Genomic DNA, 25,264 nt, shown 5'->3' with positions numbered 1-25,264 from the left:
GGATGGCCTCTTCAATGTTCCAACATGACTGCACACCAGTGCACAAAGCAGGTCCATAAAGACATGAATAAGTATGTTTGGGGTGAATGAACTTGACTGGCCTGCACCTCAACCCAATAGAACACCTTTGGGAGTGGAGAGTGGAGATAGTGACCCAGGCGTTATCGTTCACATCTTGCCTGACCTCACAAATTTGCTTCTGAAAGAATGGTCAAACATTCCCATAGACACACTCCTAAACCTTGTGGACAGCCTTCCCAGAAGAGTTGAAGCTGTTATAGCTGCAAAGATTGGGCCAACTCAATATTGAACCCTACGGACTAAGCCCTTGTACACAAGATCGGACATTTCGACAACCAAATCCGTCGGATTTTGTCCGTCGGATTCTGTCCGTCGGATTGTGTCCGAAACTGTTCCATACACACACTCGGACTAAGTTGTCGAAAAATCCGATCATTCAGAACGTGATGACGTAATTTCGTTACGATGGGACTACGTTCAGGCTAGTAGCCAATAGCTTTGATGTAAGAATTTGATCTGAGCATGCGTGGCACTTGGTCCGATCAAAATTCTCGACACATTATCGGAGTATGTCCGATCGAACCAGTTGGTCGAAAAATATTTCCAACAAGTTGGAAAATTGGGTCCGACGGATATTCCGACGGAATCAGTCCGATGCATACCACACACATTCGGATTATCCGACAACACGGTCCGATAGGACACATTCCGACGGATTCTCCGACCGTGTGTACAAGGGCTAAGACTGGGGTGCCATTAAACTTCATGTGCGTGTAAAGGCAGGTGTCCCAATACTTTTAACAATATAGTGTATGTTAAATTGCTGATATATGCCTATTTGAAATTTGCATAGTGTGTAGACCTGGCTGGACATATTCCAAACTCCTGACAATTCAGCCAGGCTCAATATCTGTGCATAAACCTTGACGTATTCATATTTTCTCTTTAACATATTTTAACTCTACAACAAGAAACAGGTCCCTGAGGTGCAGAGATAAAGGAAAAGATTGAAATCAGATTGATTATTCCCCGGCTTGTATATTGAAGATATTCCTCTTTCTCGCGCATGGCTTGTCATCTATCAGTACATAAATGCCATTGTGATACCTGATAAAGATTTGCAGGCCTTTAGATTCTCTGGGTGTATTTCATAGCCATCTGTACACAGGCATTTGTAAGTTCCGTAGGTGTTGATGCACTGCTGGCTACAGGGAAAACCTTCAGAGCATTCATCAATGTCTACGCACGTCTTGCCGTCACTCTTTAGTCGGAATCCTGGCCAGCACTGGCACTGTGGGGAAAGACAAGTAATCATTCTTCCATCGTCTCGTTTTATTCACAGATCAGACAATCTTAAGTACAACTTGGCTTTTATGACTCAGCTCAAAATGGCATTCACAAGCGATTACTTAAGTGTTTTACTAGATTTGGAGAACAGATCATTTATTTAACAATACACAACAATTGTCCTGTTATTCTCCTGAAGGACACCAGGGCTGGTCCCTTTTGAACTGTTTAAGTTGAAGAAATTCATTGAGGGCTCATTTACTTATTTTTTGTGTGTTAAAATACATTAGCTAATGCATTAACATGCGTTGTGTCAGGGCAGCCCATTGAAATTACAAGCCTGGAAATTGAACATGACCTTTTCTTTTGTAATGCACTGAAACACACTACCATGCATTGCCTTCACACATTTGGAGTGAAAAGCATGACATGTAGGGACACAGAATTTTAATTGGGCCCTTATATGTAAGGATGAAAGGAGTGATTTTGGTGAAAGTGGAAACTCTAAATTCCACTAATCTTGATCTTCATGAATCTTGCAAACCTTGCTAGAGAAAAAAAAAAAGGTATTTTCATTTATTTCTAGCTTTTTTTGGGTGGAGAAGGTATATTTTTGGTAGTGTAATGCCCCATACACACGGTTGGACATTCCGACCACACAATCCATCTGATTTTTTCCAACGGATTTTGGCCGAAACTTGTCTTGCATACACATGGTCGCACAAAGTTGTCAAAAAATCCAATCATTCAGAACGAGGTGACATTATAGACGTACGACGAGACTACGTAGAGGCCAATAGCCAATAGCTTTTGTCTCCAAATTTTTTCTGATCATGCGTGGCATGTAATAATTCTCTACACATGATCAGAAAAAGTCCAATCGGATTTTGTTGTCAGAAAATTTTAGATCCAGCTCTCAAACTTTTTCTGTCGGAAATTCCGACAAAAAAAGTCTGATAGAGCCCACCCACGACCGGATTTTCCAATGTTGTCGGAAAATCTGACCGTGTGTGGGCTCTATCGGACTTTTTCTGTTAGAATTTCCAACAGAAAAAGTTTGAGAGCTGGATATTCCGACAGAAAAAGTCCGATAGAGCCCACACACGATCGGATCTTCCGACAACATAATCCAATGTTGTCGGAAAATCCGATTGTGTGTGGGCTCTATCGGACTTTTTCGGTTGGAATTTCTGACAGAAAAAGTTTGAGAGCTGGATCTAAAATTTTCAATGGGACTTTTTCCGTTGGAATTTCCAACCGTGTGTATGGGGCATAATTCAGTAGTAGGGTAGTTCTGTATTTGATTATTTGTGGTGTGTTGCTTTAATTGTTCCATTTAACTTTTTTTCACTGTCCTTTCTGTGAAAAAAAAAAGTAAAATAATGAACCTAATGCTGGGGACATTTACTGGCCCAAGAACAGGTTCATGATAGTTGTAAGGAGGTTTTCTAAAGCCCCGTACACACCATCAGAAATCCTGCCAGCAAAAGTCCGATGAGAGCTTTCTGGTCGGAAATTCTGACCGTGTGTATGCTCCATCAGACTTTTGCTGGCGGAATTTTCGCCAGCAAAAGATTGAGAGCAGGTTCTCTATTTTTCCGATGGAAAAAGTTCAGATCGGAAATTCCGATCGTCTGCAGCATTTACGATGCGCAAAATTCCTACACATCCTCGGAAACAATTCGACACATGCTCGGAAGCATTAAACTTCATTTTCACATCATAGTGTTGTACGTCACCGCATTCTTGGCGGTCGAAAGTTCAGAGAACTTTTGTGTGACCGTGTGTATGCAAGCCAAGCTTGATCGGAAATTCAGTTGGAAAAACCATCCAAGATTTTTCCGACAAAAACTCAGATTGCGTGTACCCTTATTTCCTGAAATCGCATTTCAGGAAAATCTTCTTCTTAGGTAACAGTGATAGGGAAGATATCTCTCCACAATTTCAGGAGACTGATTGGAGCACTTCTTGCAGGTAAGCAGACATTCCCTGGTTTAACTAAACTACATTGTAGCAAATAATACTATTTCAGGGTTACTTGTCATAAAAAAAGTCACGGTATATTTTCCGCTGTAGCACATTGAAAAGACTAGGCATTTTCTGGCACTTTTTGTTTGCAAGTTTAAATCAGTATTTCTTGTTAGAAAATGACTTATAATCCCCAAACATTATGTTTATTTTTTTTTTTTAGCAAAGGCCGTGTCACAAGGTACTTGCTCAGTGGTCTTTGAATGCAATTTTTTAGAAAAATATTAAATTAGAAAAAAATAAAACACAATATATAACCCCACGTTAAGAATGAATGATGATGTTACACCAAGTAAATAGATACCTAACATGTTGTGCTTTAAAATTGTGCACAGTCATGGAATGGTGATAAATGATGGACCTGAATCCAATTTAAAATCTGTGGGTGATGTGAAGAGGGCTGTGCCCAGGAGATGCCCTCACAATCTGACAGATTTGGAGTGTTTTTGCAAAGAAAAGGGGGGAAATATCACCAAGTCAAGATGTGCCATGCTGATAGACTCATCCCCAAAAAGACCAAGAGCTGTAATAAAATCAAAAGTTGCTTCAACAAAGTATTAGTTTAAGTTAGTTTAAGGTTGTGCACACTTATGCAACCACATTATTTTCATTTTTTTTTGTTTACCCCCCCCCCCCAAAAAAGATTTAATTTTGTTTTTTAAATTGAGTTGTGCAGTTTATAGTTCACATTAAAGTTAGAAAGAGCTCTGAAATGATTTATATTTGTCTCATTTTTTTACATCACATAAACCTGACATTTTAGCAGGGGTATGTAGACTGTACCTGGGCTGGCACTGAGGGCCTGAGCTGGCCGCTATAACAGCCCCCCCCCCCCCCCCCCACGGCCCAGCACTCCAGTGAGCAGGGGGGGGGGCAGAGCAGAGAGCCAGTGACTGACAGTCTGCAGCTCTCTGCTCAGGGGGCTGTGAGAACTGAGAGATATGCTGTGTTAGATCACTCGGTTCTCGGTCTTAGAGGCACCGGGGGACAGATGCACATTGTACTGATGCTGCATCCAGCTAGGTAAGTATGATCATTAAATAAAATGAAAACCTATGCTTCTCATTTAAAATCTCCATAGGTGATGCTTTGACCTTTTTATTTGTATTCCCGAGTGTGCCTCAGGGTGAATTTTCCATACCAAGAGCGGTAACCCCGAGCCACACTGCAGTATCCTGGTACAGGTTACTTACCTTGTCCCCAAAATCGTGCAATGTCCCCCCACTGTGTGCAGCGGCTGTGTCTTCTGCCTGATGCTCTGTGTGGCGGGCTCCGTTCCCTGCGAGCAGTGTGACACACGGGGAAGGAGCGCGGCGGGAAATTCAAAAAGTGCAAAAAACACAATACATCCAGTACACTGTTATCTTACAGATTACATTACTGTATCAAATTATTTCACATCCCTTTTGTCCAGTGTCCTGCATGCAGTTTTATATTATATATACAGTTTTTTTCTGCTTGGAAACTGGAGATTGTCCATAGCAACCAAAAAGTGTCACTTTACGTCAAAAGCGGTTTTAGACCAGCTAGAAAACAGCGATAGTGAATTAGAACACTTGCAGAATCGAGCAATAGTGATTTGTGGGGAAATTTTCATCAGACACTGAAAGTGACGACAGCGACAATTCTGCAACTGAGCAAATTGCAGTGTTTTTGAGTTGATTACATTATTGAATAAATGTTATTATTATTATTATTATTATTATTATTATTATTATTATTATATTATTATTATTATTATTATTTTTGATAATTATTTATAGTTATTTATTATATTATAATTTAAGATTTTGTGTTTCAAACTTTAACAATACGGGATGTCTGCTAGACTCTGGTTTGGACAGATTTAAGTGAGTTATTTCTAAGAATTACAGGCCTACAATATAAAATGCCCAATTTTCATGCGAAACAATGTACCGCTTTCAGCATCAAAAATCTGACATAATCATACCGCCAGGGAGGTTAAGGGAGAGACGTCCCCTCCCACCACTTTGGAAAGCGATCCAGTGGCTAATGAGCCGCTCCGATTGTTTTCATAAGAAAGCCGGCTGCTGGCTGAAAAAAAAGATACTGGGGTTATGGCTGAGAGCTTTAGCCATAACCCTAGTAAATCACTTGCAAACCACAACTTATATATACATATTGCAGTCGTCAACTAGTTAAATTATTTTTTTAACTGTTCTGTCAGCTATGAGGCAAAGTACATGTAGCACTTTGTCCCATGTTGCTAGGTGCTTCCTATCCTTATGAAATCCAACCAAATCATTTGATGGAGGGGTGATTATGGTTTGTGGTTGTTCTTCAGGGGTAAGCCTTGGCCCACTAGTTCCAGTGAAGGGAACTATTAAGAAATCAGAATATCAAGACATTTTGGACAATTTCATGCTCCCAACTTTGTGGGAACAACTTGGGGATGGCCCCTTCTTGTTTCAACATGACTGCACACCAGTGCACAAAGCAAGGTCCATAAAGACATGGATGAGTGAGTTTGGGGTGGAGAAACTTGACTGGCCTCTACAGAGTCCTGACCTCAACCCAACAGAACACCTTTGGGATAAATTAGAGTGGATACTGTGTGCTAGGCCTTCTCATACAATATCAGTGCCTGACCTCACAAATGCGCTTTTGGAAGAATGGTCAAACATTCCCATAGACACACTCCCAAATCTTGAAGACAGCCTTCCCTGGAGAATTGAAGCTGTTCTAGCTGCAAAGGGTGGGTCAACTCCATATTGAACCCTACGGATTAATACTGGGATGCCATTAAAGTTCAGGTGTGTATAAAGGCAGGTGTCCCAATACTTTTGGTAATATAGTGTATCTGTGAGCAGAATATTGTGCATGCTCCACATTTACATGGGATCGAACATTAATAGTGGAAAAAAATAAATGAAATGAACTTTGAAAATGTTACAGACAAGCTCCATATTTTCAAGGAAAAGTGTCATATATTTTTTAAGGTGATCACATCTGCTTAAACTGGAACAAAAAAAAATTGTACACAGATATTTGACATCTTATGACTAGTCCCCTTTTTAGTCCATTTAAAGGATCTTTGAAGACAAGAAAAAAAGCTTTTTTAAAAAAAGCACGGACTTCAATTAAGCCTTATAACCGTCTGGGTTTATTTTCCAGCTCACGCAACGTGACACTTGAGCGCTTATCAGACAACGCCTTCGGCAAACTAAGAACAGCAAGCAGCCCAAGGAGCCACTGTGACTTTGAATGATTTGTTTCAGGTTATCATCATCATTCTGTTCTTCTCCCAACAGGTTACACCGTGAATCAGCACTTCAGAACATCAAGTAACCTTTAAAAGCGTTGATTCAGTCTGTTGGGTGATAGAGGGGAAAAATGCCAAGGAAAACACTTGAGGGACCAGGCATTGTAAGAGACTATTAAATGTGTTATTGCTGTTGTGCAGAATTGAAGTTTGCTGGACTTACAACCTTAGCTCAGCCCAGAGTCACAGCAGGACAATTATTTTTATTCACTTGTATGTACTCTAAAATGACAGAACAATATGGTCCCAGGTTAGCCTTTCAATGCATCAAAAATGTGCTTTGGATCAAAATAATTGAAGGTAAACCCTTTAGGCTGGCTTCACACCTTTCCGTTTCAGTACATGGTAGTACGTGTGTTTCGGCGTTTGTTTACTGTAATGCCTCATATACGCAATCGGACTTTCCGGCAACAAAACCGTGGATTTTTGTTTCGAAGGATGTTGGCTCCAACTTGTCTTGCATACACACGGTCACACAAATGTTGGCCAACAGTTACGAACGTAGTGACGTACAAGACGTACGGCGAGTCGATAAAAAGGAAGGTCAATAGTCAGTTGATATCTCCATTACAAACACTAGTTTTACAAGACCGAGCACTTCCGGCTCGTACTTGATTCTGAGCATGCGTTAACTTTGAGCGACGGACTTGTGTACACTCGATCGGAAAGTCCAACAACAACGTTTTGTTGGCGGAAAATTTGAGAACCTGCTAGCCAACACTTGTTGGCGGAAAGTCCAACAACAAATGTGCGATGGAGCATACACGTGGTCAGACTTCAGCCAACAAGCTCACATCCAACATTTCCCATTGGAAAATACGTCCGCGTGTATGCGACATAGCGCACAATTGGTGGTGCATTGTGGTTCAGAGCTTAGTAAATAAAGTAAAACTTCACTTTGCAAAGAATGCCCAATTATGTACAAGCAAAATAAAAAAGAAAAGCATTTTTACTTGCACATTATTGGATGATGAAAGTCAACAGAGATTCACTTCATTCAATAAGTTCTGGAGAAAATGTCCTTGCAAAATGCCTTTTTTAAATGAACCCTAATTAATTAATCAACTGAGGCCTCTTTCACATGGGATGGACTCCATCACGTGGATCTGCCTGCTCAGCGAGGAACCTGTCCGCTAATCCCCTCTGAGCAGGCAGAGGACAGGTCCGTGTCTGCTCCACTTAAGCAAAGCGGACGCAAAGCGGACGCAGACACAGCCTGCTATTCTCTAGGGGGCGGTCAGATGGAAATGGACCACCTTCCCATTTCCATCCCATTTCCATCCAACTCTCATTCGATATGATTCACTAGACAGATGGGGAACCCATCTGTCTGTTTTTGGCAGTCTGGATCGGATGCAGGGGGGGTAATGGACACATGTCCTTTTACATCAGCCTCCCAATAAATAACAATGAGTGGTCTGATCGGGTCCACTTGAAAAATGGACAGACGGACCCGATCGGTTCACTAGTGTGAAATGGGGCTAAGGGTAAATATTTTCCATATATTTTTGAAAAGATCTTGCTGATCAACGTGTTCTTCTGTTACCTAATTTGTGTTTTTGCAGATATAGTGAGAGTGTTTACATGCTTCCAACTGCAATTTTACATAGCAAAAAATGTGATTCCAAAGTGTAATGTACAGTATTAACTTTATTTGTTATATTTACGATGGTATAGGACATGAGTAGGCAACCGTAAAGAGGTGGAGATCTACCTAAACAACATGGGAAAAGTCAAAGATCACCGGGCACAGTGCCTCTTCACATCTAAGGAGGTACACTGCAGGTACACTAAACCCGGTGTGGGTAAACCACAGCAAATATTGTGAAAGCAGTTCTATGCTATTATGCCCAGGGTATTGCTTCACACTGACCTGAAGATCTCTTCTTTCCAGCTGCTGGCACCATTCTAGAGACCGCAAGCTGGGATATGAGATGGAGTGCATTTGGTATCACTCCGCATGGGACAGGAGCCATCACTACAGAGGAGGCATCGGCTTATGTGCCTCTTGCTCCCTACTACAGCTCCAACTTTACAAGTAGTCCCTCTGCATTACACTTTGATGCTCTGGAATGGTGAATTAGCAAGCCCAAATCGCAATCTACCAGTCCCTTGTCCGCAATCTACTGGTAGATCACGATCTACAGGTAGCTGACCCCGGTATAGGAGGTGTGTGTATATTGTCCCTTCGATTTTTTCAAGTTTGCAGCTCGAGCGCCATAGAGGTTATAGCTACTTCACAACAGTGCTGCCTTAATCATATATATTTATATCCTGATTTTTGATGGGCAACCAGAGTGAAGAGTGGTATATGTTACTTATGCTGTATCTCAAAAACTAGAGCTGATAGAGAACAATTGGTGCCATTTTTGGAATTGAATCAGAGAGTCAAAGGAACAGGTCTAATATTTGAGGCATCAAAATGTGTGTTGGCTTGTTTTATAGTGGAGTTCCAATGTGCTCTGACCACCACACATGGAAAACAATCACACGATCCAGTGAACTGTGGAGTAATATGTCCATATGTGGCAATTGTTCAAGAGTATTAAGAGACCAGTCATGGCACCCTAGCAATCAGGTAGGAAATCGAATAAAGTGGAGCTACCAGTTAGGAATTCAGTATGCTATATAACCATCCTTCCTCAACTTTGCATACAGCATATCTTTTTGTAGACTGTAGAGGTGGTGGAACAGAAGCATGAAAATAAGAATAACCTTAGCTCTGCAAATTTAGACTGCATAGAATATCAGCTAGGTGGTACATTGTAGCAAAGTTTCATTTCTTTAGTGATGTCACATGAAAAGAGATAATAAAATATTTACAAAAAGGTGAGGGGTGTACTTTTGTGAGATACTGTATATATATATATATATATATATATATATATATATATATACAGTATCTCACAAAAGTGAGTATACCCCTCACCTTTTTGTAAATATTTTATTATATCTTTTCATGTGACAACACTGAAGAAATGAAACTGCTACTTTGTAAAGTAGTGTGTACTGCTTGTAACAGTGTAAATTTCTGTTCCCTCAAAATAACTCAACACACAGCCATTAATGTCGAAACCGCTGGCAACAAAAGTGAGTACACCCCTAAGTGAAAATGTCCAAATTGGGCCAATTCGCCATTTTTCCTCCCCAGTGTCATGTGACTCGTTAGTGTTACAAGGTCTCAGGTGTGAATGGGGAGCAGATGTGTTAAATTTGGTGTTATCGCTCTCACTCTCTCATACTGGTCACTGGAAGTTCAACATGACACCTCACTTAATCTTAATAGTGTTTGGAACCTTCCACTTTAATAGCAAGACTCAGAAATACAAAAAAAGAATTGCTCTCATAGTGCAGTACTTTAGAAAAACTGAATTTAATAAAATAAGCGGGTTGCACTTACAAAATAAAAGCCGTTTGTAGGCAACAGAACAGTATGTCACGTGGTAAGAACCGCAACATCTTCACAGGCTTCGCTTCACTTCCTGGTTCGCTTGTCCATCAAGGTGATGATGTATACATCATCACGTTGATGGACAAGTGAATCATGATGATGTATACATTGATGGACAAGCAAAAAACGTGATGATGTATACATAAAGATGGCCTAGGCTATAAGAAGATTGTCAAGACCCTTAAACTGAGCAGCAGCACGGTGGCCAAGACCATACAGTGGTTTAACAGGACAAATTCCACTCAGAACAGGCCTCACCATCGTCCACCAAAGAAGTTGAGTGCACCTGATCAGTGTCATATGCAGAGGTTGTCTTTGGGAAATATATGTATGAGTGATGAAGGTTGAAGGGGCTGGGGGTCAGCCTGTCAGTGCTCAGACCATACGCCACACACTGCATCAAATTGGTCTGCATGGCTGTCGTCCCAGAAGGAAGCATCTTCTAAAGATGATGCACAAAAAAGGCCACAAACAGTTTGCTGAAGACAAGCAGACTAAGGATATGGATTACTGGAACCAGGTCCTGTGGTCTGATGAGACCAAGATAAACTTATTTGATTCAGATGGTGCCAAGTGTGTGTGGAGGCAACCAGGTGAGGAATACAAAGACAAGTGTGTCTTGCCTACAGCCAAGCATGGTGGTGGGGGTGTCATGGTCTGGGGCAGCATGAGTTTTGCCGGCACTGGGGAGCTACAGTTCATTGAGGGAACCATGAATGCCAACATGAACTGTGACATACTGAAGCAGAGCATGATCCCTTCGGAGACTGGGCTGCAGGGCAGGGCAGTATTCCAACATGATAACGACCCCAAACACACCAAGACGACCGTTGCCTTGCTAAAGAAGCTGATGGTAAAGGGGATGGACTGGCCAAGCATGCCTCCAGACATAAACCCTATTTAGCATATGTGGGGCATTCTCAAAAGGAAGGTGGAGGAGTGCAAGGTCTCTAACATCCACCAGCTCCATGATGTGGTCATGGAGGAGTGGAAGAGGACTCCAGTGGCAACCTGTGAAGCTCTATTGAACTCCATGCCCAAGAGGGTTAAGGCAGTGCTGGAAAATCATGATGGCCACACAAAATATTGACACTTTGGGCACAATTTGGACATTTTCACTTAGGGGTGTACTCACTTTTGTTGCCAGTGGTTTAGACATTAATGGCTGTGTGTTGAGTTATTTTGAGGGGACAGCAAATTTACACTGTTATACAAGCTGTACACCCACTACTTTACATTATAGCAAAGTGTAATTTCTTTAGTGTTCTCACATGAGAAGATATAATATACTTTTTTCAAAAATGTGAGGGGTGTACCCACTTTTGTGACAGAGATTGTCTTTTGTGAGATATTGTATATATATATTTATGGTCAAAGCCCTATGGCCGATACGGATATGATCAAGTAGCCTCTACCATAAGATTAACCACATGAAATGGACCTGAAGTGTGCCCTGGTCTGATGGTCGGTATACCAAAATAAGGGGGCATACCCTAGATTAGAAATTAATGTATGTGAAGAGAAATGAATTTGAGAAATGCCCTGAAAAGGGGAAGGGAGGGTGGGTGCCGCGCACCGGAAACCGACAAAGACCACAGGCGAGCGGGCTGGTTAAATACCCTCCGGGCTCCTCCCATAAATTCAGGCCACCACACTGGCCTTCTTACTTATGGTCAAAGCCCTATGGCCGATACGGATATGATCAAGTAGCCTCTACCATAAGATTAACCACATGAAATGGACCTGAAGTGTGCCCTGGTCTGATGGTCGGTATACCAAAATAAGGGGGCAAAACATTCAGGTAGGGGTGCAGTTTTATTAGTTTTAGCTTAATTAGTTGAGCGAGTTTGGTGAACGCTTGTGCCATTTCCACCCGAGGATTGGGAATGTACCGGGCGAGGTAGGCAGGGTCCCAACTGCTTAGTCTTTCAATGACGTGACTTGGGACCCACGCCAACATGCTGCCAAGGGTGCTCAAATACTAAAGAGTGTCCACGGTATGGACCGGGGACGAGGTGTAGGCTGTGTAGAAGAACCCCATGTGTTTGGGAAACTGGCAGGTACACAAGTGTTGGCACGAAAGCAATAGGGAACTAGAGTCTACGCGTTCCGGTAGGAGTGACAGTAGGTAGTCAAGTACGGTTACTTGATACCAAGCCCTGCTTCTCTATAGAAATGGACGTCCATCCTGGAGTCAGATTTCTGGGTTTTAGACACTGCAAGGAGGAGGATGAAATGAAGTTGGTAGCGAGCCAAGTAACGACTATGCAGAACTTGGCCTGCGGGATTGCTGAAGGCCTGGAATGAACATACAATGGACATTAAACTGGTGCCACCGGGCTAACTGCAGCGGTCTGCGCAGGAAGGACACAACCGAGAGCGGTCCAGACCTGGCTTCAACAACAAGATGAGCCTCGGCCCAGTTGTCGGTGGTGAAAGCCACAGCCTGTCCTGTCCTGACATGACCCCAGATACGAGAGGCTGTCATGACCGGGTATAGCCTGAAGAGGGAGGAAGTCCAGGTAAACCGGGGTTTAGGAGTATCCCTGATGCCATGGTCCTGTAAACCAGTGGTGGCCAAAAATTTCCGCGAAGCCTGTGTAGGCTGTGGCATCTGTCACTACCAGGGGTGACAGGGGCATCGTAGACGGTCTAAACACCGATACATCAATCCATGCAGTAAGGAACCTTCCGACATTGACAGGTCTGCTATTGCCATGGCATCCAAATTAAGGATCTAAGAAGGGTCCTGTGTCCGTGAGAGGAGGACTAGGAGGCGTGACATAAAGATCGATCCTGGGGAATGGCCCGTATTGCAGATTTGAACATTCGTCAAGTAGTGTCTGTGTAGAACCTGGCTGCCAGTGCTACCAACAATAAATTGGCTAGGCCATGGAAAACCACAAAGGGCCAGGTAGATGGCCGCTTGGATGACTAGACTGGAGAATATGCGAGGATTTCATGTCCCTAAAGATGGCAGTTGTGATGGGCGAGCGTTTTCCGTTGGCTATGGGTGATGCCTCTGGATGCCTCGAAGTGGGGATCTTGCTGTATAAGCCATAAAGACAGGTGGCTCTCCGGGCCCTGTAAGGATGAGAAATGCTGAGCGCTGGCTAGGTATAGCCTGAGCGTGTTACAGGAAGAAGCCAGTTGCGTGTGTCAACACGATCCAGGTGCTGGATGGAAGTTGAACTCAACTATCCTAAGGGAGAGACCGACAGACAGGAAACGGTGAGTGGCTTGTAAGAAAAGCCACAGGAGACAAGTGGCCAACTAAGTGCTGCTGAAAACGACGTGTAGCCAGTTTGTGTGCCACTGAGAATGTGTGCTTGCAAAAGAATGATTGCAAGACGTTATGCTAAGTCGCGAGCCTTGGCACGATTGCAAAAGTAGTGTTTAAACGTGTGCTTGCGACAATTGCGTGGGAGTTTGTCACTGGAAATGTGTTCATAGTGACTGTGAGAAATTCGTGTTATCGCATGTGCTTTGCGAAGACTGCAGGAGTTGTGCTTGAACATGTGTTTGGGTGCGTGCTTGCAACGATTGCAAGATGTTATGCCAAGATGCGTGCTTGCAACGATTGCAAGATGTTATGCTAGGATGCGTGCCTGCAACGATTGCAAGGAGTTACACCAGGATGCGTGCTTGCCATGATTGCAAGATGTTATGCTAGGATGCGTGTGTGCAATGATTGCAAGAAGTTATGCCAGGATGCGTGCCTGCAACGATTTCAAGGAGTTATGCCAGGATGCGTGCCTGCAACGATTGCAAGAAGTTGGTAAGATACATGGGTAGCCAGGTCGGAAAAGACAGAAGTCCATCCAGTCCTAACCACAAATCAAACAAATAAATATCGCACAACCCGACACACCCAATTCTACACCCACAGCTGATCCAGAGGAAGGCAAAAAACCCCAGCAGAGCATGGCCCAATTTGCTACAGCAGGGAAAAAATTCCTTCCCGATCCCCCGAGAGGCAATCGGATTTTCCCTGGATCAACTTTACCTATAAAATAAGTACCCCGTTACAATGTACATTTAGGAAGGTATCCAGGTTTTTCCCAAAGCAATCTATTGAGCCAGCCGGAACTGCCTGCTAGCAATGATTGCAACAAGTTTGTGCCTGGACATCTGCTCGCAATGATTGCAAGAGGTCTTATGCTCGAATGCGTGCTAGCAATGATTTGCCAGAGGTCTATGCCTGAATGTGTGCTTGCAATGATTGCAAGAAGTCTATGTTTGGATGCGTGCCTGCAACGATTGCAAGAAATCTACGCTTGGATGCATGCTTGCAATGACTGCAAGAAGTCTACGCATGGATGCGTGTTTGCAATGATTGCAAGAAGTCTATTCTTGTATGCGTGCTTGCAACGACTGCCAGATTTCCATGCTTAAATGCGTGCTCGCAACGATTGCACGAAGATTTATGCTTGATGCATGCTTGCAATGATTTGCAAGAAGTCTATGCTTGGATTCGTGCTTGCAACGATTGCAAAAAGTCTACGCTTGAATGCGAACTTGCAACGACTGTACGACGTCCATGCTTGAATGCGTGCTCGCAACGGTTGCAAGAAGTCTACACTTGAATGCGAGCTTGCAACGCTTGCGAGAAGTCCAGGCTTGTATGCGTACTCGCACCAACCGCAAGACGTCCATGCTTGACTGCGTACTAGCAACGATTGCAAGAGGTCTATGCTAGGATGCGTGCTTGCAACGATTGCTAGAAGTCTACGCTTGGATGCGTGTTTGCAACGATCGCAAGAAGTCTACGCTTGTGTGCGTCCATGCTTGGATGCGTGTATGCAAAGATTGCAAGAAGTCTATGCTTGAATGCGTGCTTGCAACGATTGCCAGAAGTCTGTGTCTGGGGATGTGTTTGCATGTCAGATGCGACCGACTCGAAACGGGGCACTGTATACTACGGTCCCTTTAATGAAAACCTGTTATGACAGAGGCATAAGCCGGTCATGCCGTGATTGTGACTGATGACGAACCGGACTCTGGAGCATGCACTGAAATGAGGCTAAAGCACTGGGGCACACCGTAACGAATCGGTGCATGTATGCAACTGGATTCGAAACGGAGCGCGGTACGTGGCGGTGAAATTTATTTGATTGCCATGACAGAGGCATGAGTTGGTCGTGCCGCTGTTGCGACTATCCGTTAATCGTGCATGCTGTAAAGCAAGTACTGGAATGTGGCTGAAATACCTGGGGCGCCGGGACGAATCGGTGCGTCGTAGATGCGACTGGATTCGTATCGGACGTCCTACGTGACAGTGAAATTGATTTCCCATGACAGAGTCATGAATCAGAGAACCGAAACCTGCAACCAACAATGAATCCTGACTCTGGAGCATGTACTGAAATGAGGCCGTAACCAACTGGGGCACACCGAAACGAATCGGTGCATCACAGATGCGACTAGATTCGAATCGGAGCGCGGTAAGTGACAGTGAAATGAGTGACAAAAGTATGCCATGACAGAGGCCCGAATCGGTCGTGCCGCGATTGCGACTGACAACGAACGGGACTCCGGAGCATGTACAGAAATGAGGCCGAAAATACCTGGGGCACGCCGGGACGAATTGGTGCATCGTAGACGCGACTGGATTCGTATCGGGACGTGATATGTGACAGTGAAATGATCCCATGACAGAGACCCGATCGCTTAGCAACGAGCGGGCTCTGGAGCATGTACCGAAATGAGGCCAACACAACTGGGACACGTCGATCGAACCTGTGCGTTTTCCTGAGAAATGCGACTGGTTTCGACTCGAACGTACTAGGTGACAGTGAAATGATTCCTATGACAGAGACCCGATCGATTAGCCACGAGCGAGCTCTGGAGCATGTACCGAAATGAGGCCAACGTAACTGGGACACGTCGATCGAACCTGTGCGTTTTCTTGAGAAATGTGACTGGTTTCGACTCGAACGTACTAGGTGACAGTGAAATGATTCCCATGACAGAGACCCGATCGATTAGCCACGAACGAGCTCTGGAGCATGTACCGAAATGAGGCCAACGTAACTGGGACACGTCGATCGAACCTGTGCGTTCGAGAACTGCGACTGGTTTCGATTCGAACGTACTAGGTGACAGTGAAATGAATTCCCATGACAGAGACCCGATCGATTAGCCACGAACGAGCTCTGGAGCATGTACTGAAATGTGGCCAAGCAGTTAGGGGCACACCGGAATGAATCTGCGCATTTAGCGGATGCGACTGGATTCGAATCGGAGCGCCGTGCGTAACAAAATGAGTGAAATGATGAAATGACCTACGTGAGCCAGCCATGGCAGAGGTAGGAGTCGTTGTGCCGTGAGACGCGACTGGCAACGATTTTGACTGTGGAACACGGTAACGAGACTATAACAAGTACTAAAACAGAGCAATTTTTCCTACCAGCAATATCTACCGAAATGACGCCCGTGAAATGAAGGGCGCTGCGAAATTGGAGCGTATTGAGTGATAACAACCGGTATCACAACAAACGATTCGATATTTCAGGTTTTAACGACACTAAAAATAGTACAGGAAGGTCAATCGAGACCCTTACCTGCGGCAGTCGAGCTGGCGACATTGTACAGAGCCGGCGACGTTGTACAAACGAACGGGAAAGAAAACCACGAGAGAGACGTTTTGTCCGAATGGAAACGAAACACGAGCCGTCGGCCTAGTGACGTAGTGCCGCGCACCGGAAACCGACAAAGACCACAGGCGAGCGGGCTGGTTAAATACCCTCCGGGCTCCTCCCATAAATTCAGGCCACCACACTGGCCTTCTTACATATATATATATATATATATATATATATATATATATACACACACACACATACACTGTGTTTACTCTTGGGGGGGTCTGATTGATGGAGAAGCAAGTCAATAATCAAAAAAAAAAATGGGGAGGGTGCATTTTGAAACATCCAATGGTTCACTGATGAACAGTAGGAGTATGGGATCAATTCAACAAGCAAATTGGATTACATTCCTTTTTCGAAACAGTAGCCCCGGACTTTGGTTGTTCTTTAATAGGTAAGACCCACCTGCTATCTGTATAGTATTAAGTACAGTACAGTTCTGACATAAAACAAGCAGTAATATTGAAAGACTTCACGTTGTGTCCTCCTCCCTACACACCCAGATGATAAAAGGGACAGCGGCTCCATAGAAAGCAAATTAGCGCCATGAATAATTCATTTGTGCGACTTTCTTCAAATGTAATCTTATAAATATTGACTGCTAACCTTGTATCCAACTGGGAGATCCAGACAATCTTGAGAACAACCACTGACTCTTTTACTTAAACACTCATTTAAATGGCAGCTTCTCTCATCAGATCCGTCTCCGCAATCATCCGCCATGTCACAAAGAACTCCCTCCGGAACGCACATTCCATTTTTACACATGAAAGACGAGTTGTTACACGACTGTTCTGCAAAAGAAAGAATAAGGTACAAGAATGAAAATACTTCGCCGTTAGCATTTGGGACTGCATGGCGATGCAAAGTGCCATCATAATGACAGATAATTTAACGATTGTTATCTCCCTTTAATAGACCCAACAGCAGCTTGAAGTGAAATGCCCCTAGGAGCATAGCTTGGAGACAAGGACAGAGTGCTGTCTTAATATAGCAGGAAGTGCCCAAACTAGGGCACTTATGGCAGGATCCACAGGTATTGATTTTAAAATACCTGCAAATTGCAATATTTTGCATAGGTCTAGTAAAATTGTAAAGAAAGGTAATCATTCACACGTCATTCAGGAAATACAAGCAGTGTAAGCATAGCTCCCAATTTTGAGGGGCTGTCCCTTATTTGGAGCAATGTCCCCCTGTCACTCATTCCATCAAATTTTGGTCTGATGTATATAGATGTATATAAATGCACTTTTTATTAGACATGTGCATTCGTTTTTGTCCGAATGCATTTTTGTCTGAATTTCGCGTATTTGTGTTCTTGTTTTAACAAATGATAACGAAAGTGCAGAATCCGAAAACCAAAAGATCCGACATAAACAAATGCTTAATTTTCGTTTTCGTTGCGACAACAGTTTGATATAGATAGGAAATTCGACATGACGCTGGCAATAGCGATCTGTGTCCATCTAACCTGTGGTCGAATGTGCCTAACCTTTCTCTATTAGTCCAAGATTATTCTACAGAGAGAGAAAAGATTCAACATGAAGATTTAATGAAGCAGTCGCCGCGAGCGGACATTTATGATCAATGCTCCGCCCATAGGCTATAGAAGAATTCTAATGTTGGTTGACTAGTAAAAATAATTAATAAATATAATTATTACTAGTGTCATACAACATTAGAATTGTACTATAGCTTGTAGGCGGAACATTTGACCGAGAATGTATGATTGCAGCATCGTACAGTTTAGCTGCTTCATCGAATCTTCTTCTTAGAACATTCGACAGACACCATAAGCCTTCAATGACAGATTTGACTGTAATTATTTCAGATTTTCGGACAAATGCATTTTTTAACAAAACAAAATAAAAACTAATTTCGTAAGTAACTAAATAAATGTATTTTTCGGACGAAAACTAAATTCCGAAACAAAATATTTCTACTTTTTATCTATCGAAAAGTGTTTTCCAGTGCTAAACCTTTCATCTGATTTCTAAATGGCTGCATATGTAAATTCCAAAAGCCAATATAAAGGAATAGTAGTGGTGAAAAAAGCACTTGTGGGTTTAACAAATCTTTTTTATTTTTTGTACAATTCTCCTTTAAGGGGGTGTGGCAAGGGGTGTGTCCTATGCCTGCATACTTTTGCTGATTGGTGTCCCTCATTCCCATCTCAAAAAGTTGGAAGGTATGGTGTAAGTAACTTAAAGAGGAAGTAAACCCTGATGAGTTTACTTCCTCTTTCATTCCCTGCAAAGGCAAAGCATAATGGACTACTATGCATCGCATAGTAGTCCATTATGTGTCACTTACCTGATACAGGAGCCAGCGAAGTCACCGCTGTCCCCTGTAGTTCGGCGCATCCATCTTCTCAGTGGGGTCTCGCAGCTCCGCCGCTGTCATTCGGCGAAGCCGCGATGACGTCACTCCCGCGCATGCGCACGGGAGCCGAGACGCGCAGCATTGCGCGGTATCTTCGTCATCGAGGATGCCACGCTCAGTGCGCCTGTGCGCCGCTGTCTACGGCGCATGCGCTGTAGACAGTGGTGCCCGTCGTCGGGCAAATATCTCCTAAACCGTATAGGTTTGGGAGATATTTCTTGGACCTACAGGTAAGCCTTAATCTAGGCTTACCTGTAGGTCAAAGTGGTTTGTAAGGGTTTACAACCACTTTAATGCAAATCTGTATCAGCCTCTTGCAGTCCCTGTACAGAGAGGTAGAGGCAAAAACAATACACAGAGCCAATCGGGTGTGCTTCAGTGCAAGGAGCATGCTGAAAGAAGGAGAGAGAATAGAGAGTTAATCAATATGCTGCTTCTCCTTTTACTGCCCAGCCACAGGCTGGTTGTGGGAAAGGAGACTTGGAAAGTGAAAGTGAAACTGCAGCAGAGAAAACCAGCCCCCCTCCACTGCTAGATGGGTCTGTACTGTGAGGTAGAGCTGTGTGAATCTCAGGGGTGGATGGACAGACAGGGAGAACCTTTGATAGATAAAAATGATATGTATTTGATCTGTGTTTTAGCTGTTTTACCTGGAATTCAGTTTCTTCTGTAGTTACAACTGTGTGTTTATCTGAGGAAGTACTTAAAAAAATGTTTTAAATTCTCATGTTTTTTTTCATAGAATGCATTAAGGTGAAAAAACCTCCTGTGCTGCAGCAGCCCCCCCTCCACCCGAGCCCCCCTTTTTCTTACCTGAATCCGATAATTCCATTGGCTCCTGCTGCTTTCAATCAAATCCAGTGGCACGAGAGACAGAGGGTGGGGCCAAGTCTTGCTGTCTGTGTCAATGGACGCAGCAGCAGGACTCAGGAGTGCACCCAGGGAAATCGGCTCTCCGTGGGGGCACCCAATACAGAGGAGGAGCCAGGAGTGCAGCAGGGGCACCCCAGAAAAGGAGGATTTGGACTCCTCTGTGCAAAACCCTTGCACAGAGCAGGTAAGTATGACATGTAGGGTAAGGTGACCAGATTTTTTAAATGAAATCCGGGGACATATTTTTTTACTAGTAATGGCATCAATTAGCGACTCTCTGCCCTTTGCCGCCGCCGCCCCGCTCACAGCCTGTCAAGTCTTACTCCTTGGGCAACCCGGGTACTACTGGGTGAGGAGCCGAGGAAGATCACTCCGCCAGGGAAGGCAAGGAGATGGGCAGGTGGCTGGCCGGGACATGAGCCAAGGCAGAAGAACATGCAAGCAGAAGCTGAATGGGCATGCCCCCGAACCTCAAGAAATATTCTTTCCGCTCCGGCCAGCACATGATCATCAGAAAGGGGCACAGAATAACTAACATAATTCTAGTAGTAAGAAAAAAGGGGGGGAAAGGTGCACTATGGACCCTAAATGTGAAATAAAATTAAATTACTACACCAAAATGTGAACAACCCAAAAAAACCAAAATGAGACCCTAGTGGTAAGAAAAGGGGCTGCCACTACCATATAAATTCACCCAGAAGGTGAAAAAACGTGAATATATGTCAAGGGTGGTAGTAACGGCGCTCACCTACTATTATTTATACCTACTGCAAGCTCACCTGCTATTAATTACATATTGTTTTTACAAAGATCTGTGTGAATATGTGAAAAAATGGGAAGTGTAACTAAAAAATGCCTACGTGACAATGTCTCTCATAAAATAATAATACAAAAATAAAATGTAAAGAAACCAATATTGTATGGAAAAAGCACAATAAATATTCTACATATATAAATCGCTGGTCATACGCATAGAGAAAAATTGTGAAAGACCTACTTCACATATAAATGTTATAATTCACTTATTGGGATTTTAAAAGTGCAAATATGCATTAGTTCTGAATATTCAAAAAAGTGCCATAATGACAATAATGACAATAACTACTGTGAAAAAGTGCTACATGCTACTTAAAGTGCCAAAGTGTATATATTCAGTCCTTATGTACTTATAAAGTCGCTAAATGGTAGCATGCATTTTTTAGTTGATATAAAAGTCCAACGGCAGAAAAGACAATACAGCTCCAATAAAAAGTTCTAAAACAAACAAAGGTGACTGTGTGCTTTAGTTTTCAGTGGATTCCTGGATTGAAACCGGTGTGATTTTCGTGTGTAAAGACAATAGTCCGCACTCACCAGCTCCCTCTCCCCTTGAAATTGCCCCAGCCCCTGTTCAAATCCAATCCAGGGATAAAACCGGGGACAGATTTGGTTCGGGGACAGTGTCCTCAATCTGGGGACTGTCCCTGGAAACCAAAGATGTCTGGTCATCCTAATGTAGGGTAGTGGTAGGGTAGTGTTTTACCGTTCTAGGCTATTTGGCTGTGTGTTTATGTTAACGCACACAATGAAGGGAGACACAACTCTACTCTCTGCATGCAAGACTGTGCAAGAGAAAGGAGCCACCCTGAAACAGGTAACCTGGGGCAGCAGTGATGGCACCAACTTAGACTGGAACAGAAGCAAGAATTGAAAGACAATAAAAATCTGCATGCTCAGTAAGTGCTTAAATCAGCTGCTGAAAGTGCGTAAAACACTGAGGGTTTAATATTACTTTAATACTGTAAACTACTGTATATACATGGCCTATATAATCAATTCAGTAGGAAGCTAGAAAAGCAAGGACATGCTTACTACTGAAGGAAGATGAGATAAACTCTACATACAGAAAGAGTTTTTTTTATTTATTTTTTTACTGTAATAGCTGTTAAGATCTGAAGTAGTCTTTCATGAAGGCTGGATTTAGCTAAATGAGTAGATACCTCCTGAAAAGAGATGGATGTGTTACTAAATGCTCAAAATAAAATAAAAATAAGCCACTAACAGCTAAAAACAGATGCCCAGAAGATGTAAAAGGCTGATCCAGGAAGAATTAAATTGAACTTGGCAACCCAAAAGGATTTTTTTTATTATTATTAAAGCAAACTGGGTTGCACTGTGTGAAGTTTTTTTCTCTTCTTATTCCTGTCGATCAACTGCAGGTTTAGGGATCTTGGAATATAACGGATCTGATGTATTTGGGAATCTTAGGATATAAAGGGTCTTAGGGATGTGGGAATCTTAGGATATAAGGGGTCTTAGGGATTTGAGGATCTTAAGATACAAGGGATCTGAGGGATATTAGGATATAAGGGGTCTTGGGGATTTAGAGATCTTAGGATATACGGGGTTGTAGGGATTTGGGGATATTAGGCTATAAGGGGTTTTACGGATTTGGGGATCTTAGGATTTTAGGGAGTTGAGGATCTTAGGGATTTGGGGATGTTAGGATATATAACGGATCTTATGTATATTAGGATATAAGGGGTCTTAAGGATTTAGAGATCTTAGGATATAAGGGGTTTTAGGGATCTTAGGATATAAGGAATCTTAGGGATTTGGGGATCTTAAGATATAAGGGGTCATAGGGATTTGGGGATAGGGGGATCTTAGGATACAAGGGATCTTAGGGATATTAGGATATAAGGGGTCTTAGGGAATTGGGGGTTTTAGGATATAAAGGGTCTTAGGGATTTGGGGATCTTAGGATATAAGGGGTTTTACGGTATAAAGGATCTTAGGGATTTAGTGATCTTAGGATATAAAGGATCTTAGGGATTTTAGGATTTTAGAGATTTGAGGACTTTAGGGATCATAGGGATTTTAGGATTTTAGAGATTTGAGGATTTTATGGATCATAGGGATTTGGGGATCTTAGGGATTTGGGGATCTTAGGATATAAAGGATCTCAGGGATTGGGGGATTTTAGGATATAAGGGATGTTATGGATTTGGGGATCTTAGAATACAGGGGATCTTAGGGTAATAGGGTGTCAGGGATATAGAGATCTTAGGATATAAGGGGTTTTAGGGATTTAGGGATTTTAGGATATAAGGGGTCTTAGGGATATGGGGATATTAGGACATAAGGGATCTTAGGGATTTTAGGATTTTAGGGATTTGGGGATTTTAGGATATAAAGGATTTTAAGGATTTGGGGATTTTAGGATATAAGGGACCTTAGGGATTTGGGTATCTTAGGATGCAAGGTATCTTAGGGATCTAGAGATCTTAGAATATAAGGGGATTTGGGGATCTCTGATCTTAGGATATAAGGGATCTTAGGCATTTGGGGATCTTAGGATATAAGGCATCTTAGGGATTTGGGAGTCTTAAGATATAAGGGGTCGTAGAGATTTGGGGATTTTAGGATGCAAGGAATCTTAGGGATTTAGGGATTTTGAGGATTTGGGGATCATATGATATAAGGGATCTTGGGGATCTTAAGATATAAGGGATCGTAGGATAGAAGGGAACTTAGGGATTTAGCGATTTTAGGATTCTGTTTACATAAGGCCTCATTCACATCATATTTGAGGCTCAATTCACATCAATGCATGTTGCTTTTTACCATTTCTGAAATTCTTTTTGCTGTGCACTCCACCATTTTTTTAACCGCATTTTTACTGCGTTTTTGAAGCAATTTGGATTTTGCATTTAGTCGGTTCGTAAGAAGTGGGCTGGGAAGCCAGCCATTGCGTCCTTAACAACCAATGAGTCATCCATCATCAGCTGAATGTAAAAAAGAAAAGAAAAAAAAGAATTGCTGGCAAAAAAAATGTGTAAAAAAAAAATGGTGTGGGGTCCTCCCCCCGGGCCTATAGCAGGCCCTTCGGGTCTTAGATCTTAGGGATTTGGAAACCATCTATATACAGTGAAAAAAAAGCAAAATGCAAATCATGGCAAAAACGCAATACTTGCATTTTGGATGCAGGTCCATTGAAATCTATTACATGCAAAACACTGCATTTTGTGGGGAAAAAAAGTCCCCGACCCCTTTCAAGATGCAGAGGCATAAAAATGCGTTGATGTGAACGTATTCCATAGGAACCCATGTCAAAATAATGAAATGTGTTTCTGCAAAAAGCATCAAAAATGCATTAGTGTGAATCAAGCCTAAGTGCCAGTGTCAGGAACATCGTGGCAGTCATCATAAATTACACGCTAGCCATAAGTCCCATGTGCATGCACAAAAACATACATAAATGCGCAAAAATGCACACACATATGCACATAGGAATACATGTACTACGGTATGTGCAGGAACATGCAAGCATGTCCATCACATATAAAGGTGCGTAGTGGACTATTTAAACTTGGCCCCTGCATGAGATAATTGCTGAATAGTCTTTCAACTTGATTTCCTGTTATTATAACTGCTTCACGTCCAGTCCATTGTCAAATGATGGGCGAGTGGGAGCCCTCCCAGACATCATATGATGCCTTTTCAGGATGGGGCCGCATGACAGTGCAATCTGTCACCGGACACAACAAATGACAGATCATTGTACTGGGTTGGGCCAGTACCATTTGATTGCTGTGACCAATCACACAGGGCCGAGATTAGAAATCAAGGGACCCCATACATACTAAAGGGCCCCCCTCAACCATGCCTACACATCAACTACCCCCCCCCCCCCGGGAAAGCAGCACTGACTTTAACTGTCTACACCCCAAAAATAAAAAAAAATATCCCTCCTCTGATCCCACCTCCTGGGCCCCTCTGTTAACCTGATGGGGCCTCCAGAAATGTAATTAAAGTCACGGTAAGCAAGTAAGTGTGAGCGTGTGTTCTAGTAAAATCTATTTATTAATTTAAGTAGAAATTAACAAAAAACTGCCCCAGGCCCCCTGAGCTGATGAGGTCTGGGCCCAGTACAACAGGACCAGTTGTACTGCCATACAGCAGCCCTAGTTGTACACAATGAATATCTTTCGTTCATAGCTATTTATCGTGTGCTGTTGTGTTGATCACTATGATTGGTCACCATGATCAAATGGTCACCATGATCAAATGGTACAGACAGAGCCAATCACAGTGCATCTGTATCACATGATGATGAATCACAGCTTCACAATAGTACACAATGAATAGAATGGATGACAGTCATAAAATGTATTCCTTATAGTGACCAACCATCACCGTTATAAGCAATCATAGTGTGTAAAAAAAAAATCCTGAGTACTTCCCCATAGTAGTACAATGTCACTATGGTAACAATGTACTGCTCTGGTCACAGTATATTACAAAAAAAAA

General features: G+C 42.9%; 1 protein-coding gene across 1 annotated transcript in view; it reads right to left on the bottom strand.

The window, feature by feature from the left end:
* LRP1B (LDL receptor related protein 1B) overlaps window positions 1–25,264 on the bottom strand; it is a 2,110,020-nt gene that overhangs the window by 310,723 nt on the left and 1,774,033 nt on the right. The window contains exons 55-56 of the mRNA XM_077447755.1: window positions 17,324–17,511; window positions 1,129–1,312 (exon numbers count right to left, since the gene is read on the bottom strand). Coding sequence (XP_077303881.1) covers window positions 1,129–1,312; window positions 17,324–17,511 — 372 coding nt within the window. The remainder of the gene's footprint in view (window positions 1–1,128; window positions 1,313–17,323; window positions 17,512–25,264) is intronic.

Source organism: Lithobates pipiens, unplaced genomic scaffold, assembly GCF_037356315.1.
Source record: "Lithobates pipiens isolate NorthernLeopardFrog02 unplaced genomic scaffold, aLitPip1_a1.2 Scaffold_22, whole genome shotgun sequence".
NCBI lineage: Eukaryota > Metazoa > Chordata > Amphibia > Anura > Ranidae > Lithobates > Lithobates pipiens.
Note: the sequence above shows the minus strand (reverse complement) of the source record. Positions and strands in the feature narration are given on the sequence as shown.